This window comes from Sebastes umbrosus, chromosome 16 (genome assembly GCF_015220745.1).
Source record: "Sebastes umbrosus isolate fSebUmb1 chromosome 16, fSebUmb1.pri, whole genome shotgun sequence".
Lineage (NCBI taxonomy): Eukaryota > Metazoa > Chordata > Actinopteri > Perciformes > Sebastidae > Sebastes > Sebastes umbrosus.
In genome coordinates this window covers 30,588,964-30,592,353 of record NC_051284.1, presented here as the reverse complement: position 1 = coordinate 30,592,353, position 3,390 = coordinate 30,588,964, and the positions used below count along the sequence as shown (strand labels likewise).

At 39.3% G+C, this 3,390-nt stretch overlaps 1 protein-coding gene across 2 annotated transcripts in view; it reads right to left on the bottom strand.

Moving 5' to 3' along the window:
- Positions 1-251: 251 nt before the first annotated feature.
- Positions 252-3,390, bottom strand: part of arhgap5 (Rho GTPase activating protein 5) — a 59,855-nt gene continuing 56,716 nt past the window's right edge. For both annotated transcript variants that reach the window (XM_037796616.1, XM_037796617.1), the window contains exon 7: positions 252-1,953. In XM_037796616.1, coding sequence (XP_037652544.1) covers positions 1,635-1,953 — 319 coding nt within the window. In that variant the 3' untranslated portion in view covers positions 252-1,634. The remainder of the gene's footprint in view (positions 1,954-3,390) is intronic.

Below are 3,390 nucleotides of genomic sequence, written 5' to 3'. Positions count from 1 at the left end.
GCTGATAAATTTATATATATTTATATATATATATATATACTTATATATACTTCTTTCCTCTATTTAGGGAAAACTATTCCACATATAACCAAAAATATGATATTAAGAGTTTTTTTGCATGACAGAAAAGAAACAACCTCTTTAGAGTTTTTCTGTAGAAATGTTCCCCTTAAACCAAAAAAAAAAAAAGATTCAGATAAAACAATGCAGATCTGAACAAGAGCTCCTTTTAGAGTTGACTTTTTTTAACTTTTAAATTTCTTTTTTTTTCTCTCTCTCTCTCTCTCTCTCTCTCTCTCTCTCTCACTAAGTGGCAAAAAACAGAGACATGCAAATTTTAGTTTCCAACAAACCAACAGAACAAAAAAAAGTAGAAATGAAAGAAGCGGGAAGCGTCCTCGAACAAGAGCGACAGGAAGTCATCGAACAACGGGAAGACGCCTCCTCGAAACCGAAACAGATCCAGAGTGCATCGCGACGCGGCGGTTTCCTCGTCGTCGAGGGGGTCGTCCCTTCGGAGACGTCAGTCATTAAGAGATTTCGAGACGAGAGACAGTTACGCTGAAGGTTTGTAAAGTCTGATTCTCTCGTACGGAGCGCTACGAGTCCGTCAGGTTTTTAATTCCCTCCTGAATCCCCCCCCCCTTCCCTCTGCGGACAAGGTACAAACTGGCTGTAATACAGACCACAGGTCAGTTCACACAGATACACGGCATCGTCATCACACACACACACACACACAAACTGGGTAGAAATCAGACGTTACAAAATGATAAAAACATAAACAGACATGAAATTGGCATGTGGGACCTTTGACACAAATCGTGCATGTGCTGTCCTTTAAGGGTGGGTCAAAGTTCACGTAGTGGGGGGGGTTAAGAGATCATTTAGTCTTTTTAGTATTTAAAACCAGAGCACCCCCCAACCTCACAAATCCACCACGTCTGAGGGAAAAGTTCCGGTTCCCTCGCCTCCTCTTGCTGACCCGTTCTGGGTCAACAAAAGAAGAAGAAGAAATGCTTTCCTTCGCCGAAATGTCAAAAAAATAAAAGTGTCAGTGAGTCGGAAAGCAGTCAGTCAAATATGTAGTGAGTCAGTTGCAGTCGCGGGGACTCTAAGGTTTAACTTCCCTTTTCGGTTTGTGAGCAGGAGAAAGAGGGGACAGGGTTTAAGGGGGTCTTGCTCAGGACCCCAGTGTGCTATTCCATCAGGTTAAGGTAGGAGGAGGCTAATCTCTACATCTAAATCAGACCCTGCTAAACGATTAGTGTTGTCGCTATGTGCCAAATCAAACTATTTTCAGTCTGTCGTATCATAAAAGGGGCAGTCAGATCCAAAATAAGTTCCAAAAAAGGTGACGTCCGATTGTAATTCTCTAATCCAGGATTTACCTCTCGGGATGAGCCGATCTCTCAGATTAGGTTTTAATCCAACAAACGGTCGATGTGTCTCTGAGCCCCCTAAGCTCGTTCACCTCAATCAGCAGCTGCACCAACCAAACGGGTGATTTCATTTTTTATTCTAACAGCCGACCAGCGTTTTGTAGAGCAGAAGACGACCTCCAAGCGTCTGGCAGGCTGCACGCAGACAAACCCCCCCCCAGACTTCACTTCCCAGCATGCTCCCGTGGCGGGTTAGATGAGCGGGTCGGGGTGCAGGGTGTGCTGGATCTGCTGCGGCTGCAGCGGCGGGGGCAGCTGCAGCGGGAGCAGGGCCTCCACCATGTTGTGGCAGTGCGGCGGCGGCGTGCCCTCGCTGCTGGAGCTCTCGGCCACCTCGCCGCCGTGGAAGAAGTAGTCGCTCTGCACGATGAAGGACTCGATGACGGCCTGGTTCAGCTTGGTGGTGGACAGCGTGTCCTTGTTCTCGAAATCGGGCCGCATCAGCGTGGGCCAGAAGCAGATGGACAGGTTGTCGGCCGTCATCAGGGTCATCTTGCTGTGCTGGCTCACCCTGCGGGGACAAACCATGGCACAGAAACGGTTAACAAAATGATGACTCATCCACAAACTGGCATCAGAAACTACTGATCCGGAAGTTTCTGGATGGTTTGGTGGTTTAAGGTACCAATCATCTAATCATTAATTATAACACCGTCCATCACAGATTAAATGCTAAAAATATATATGTATCTTAAGTTCACAAATTACAAATTTATGGGGTACATAATAAATAATAAGAACAAATACAGAAATAAATAAATAAATAAATAAAAATAAAAATATATAAATAAAAAATTATAAAATTAAATACATAAATAAAGGGAATTAATACAAAGATAAATAAATTACATTTAAATTAAAACAGAAATATGAATGTATGTCACATTTTATCAATTAATGGCTACAATTATTTTTACATTTTACCTCTTTAATCTCAGAGAATATCTAAGTTATATTTCTTGTAAAATATGTTTTCTTTTTTGTAAATTTACCACTTTGATCTCAAAGAATATCCACATTTTCTCATAAATTTGTGGTTTTTTTTATCATAAATTTAAAACTTTAAGCTTAGAAATTTTGAGTTTTTTCTTAGAATATTACCCCCCTCCCTCAGCTCCGTAATTTATTCATTTATTTTATTTTTATTTATTTTTTTATCTACAATGGCCCGTCACATATTACTCATATTACACTGATATTGCACATATTTTTTGTGTGTATACATTTATATGTATGTACTGTATATCCTCCTTGTAAATATAATTTACCCGTTTTATTTCTTCCTTTAATGCTACTTTTATACACTTTATTCTATTTTATTGTTTTATTCTAGTTTTAATATTTATTTATATATTTTCTGTGTGTGTAGCCTTGAAACACGACGGTGGAGTATTTTATAAGGAGGTTTATAGAGTTAAAAATGTGTCTATCATTGTTTATACATGGGCATCTAGAGCAAAATCAATATTCTGACATTAATACAAACATTTTCCATCATTATATCAACAGTATGCAAAAACAAAATAACTGATGTTCAAAACAATGAGCTTACAGAAATACTGAATTATAAACCAGCCCTATAAAGATGTATAAATACTGTATTAATAAATATAAACCTTGATTTAAGCCTGTATTAATCTGGCTCTCCTCTCCTGGTTCATTGAACTGCCTTAAAATGTGACAAACTTGATTTATTATTAAAATTAAAACCAAATCAGTGTTGACCATGTGGTTAAATAAACAGAATTAATCAGCCGTGACAACAGAATGAGCTGATCTTGTTTATCTAGTTGGAGCATCAGCTGACTGATGTTCTGATTAAATCAATGACTGATGAAGTGTGACATCGTGATTTATTAAATGTTTAATTAGATTAATGACAGCTGTCACCGAACACTGTCCAGCTGCAGGGGAAGCCGTCTGCTGGGAGACGACGGGACCGATAACA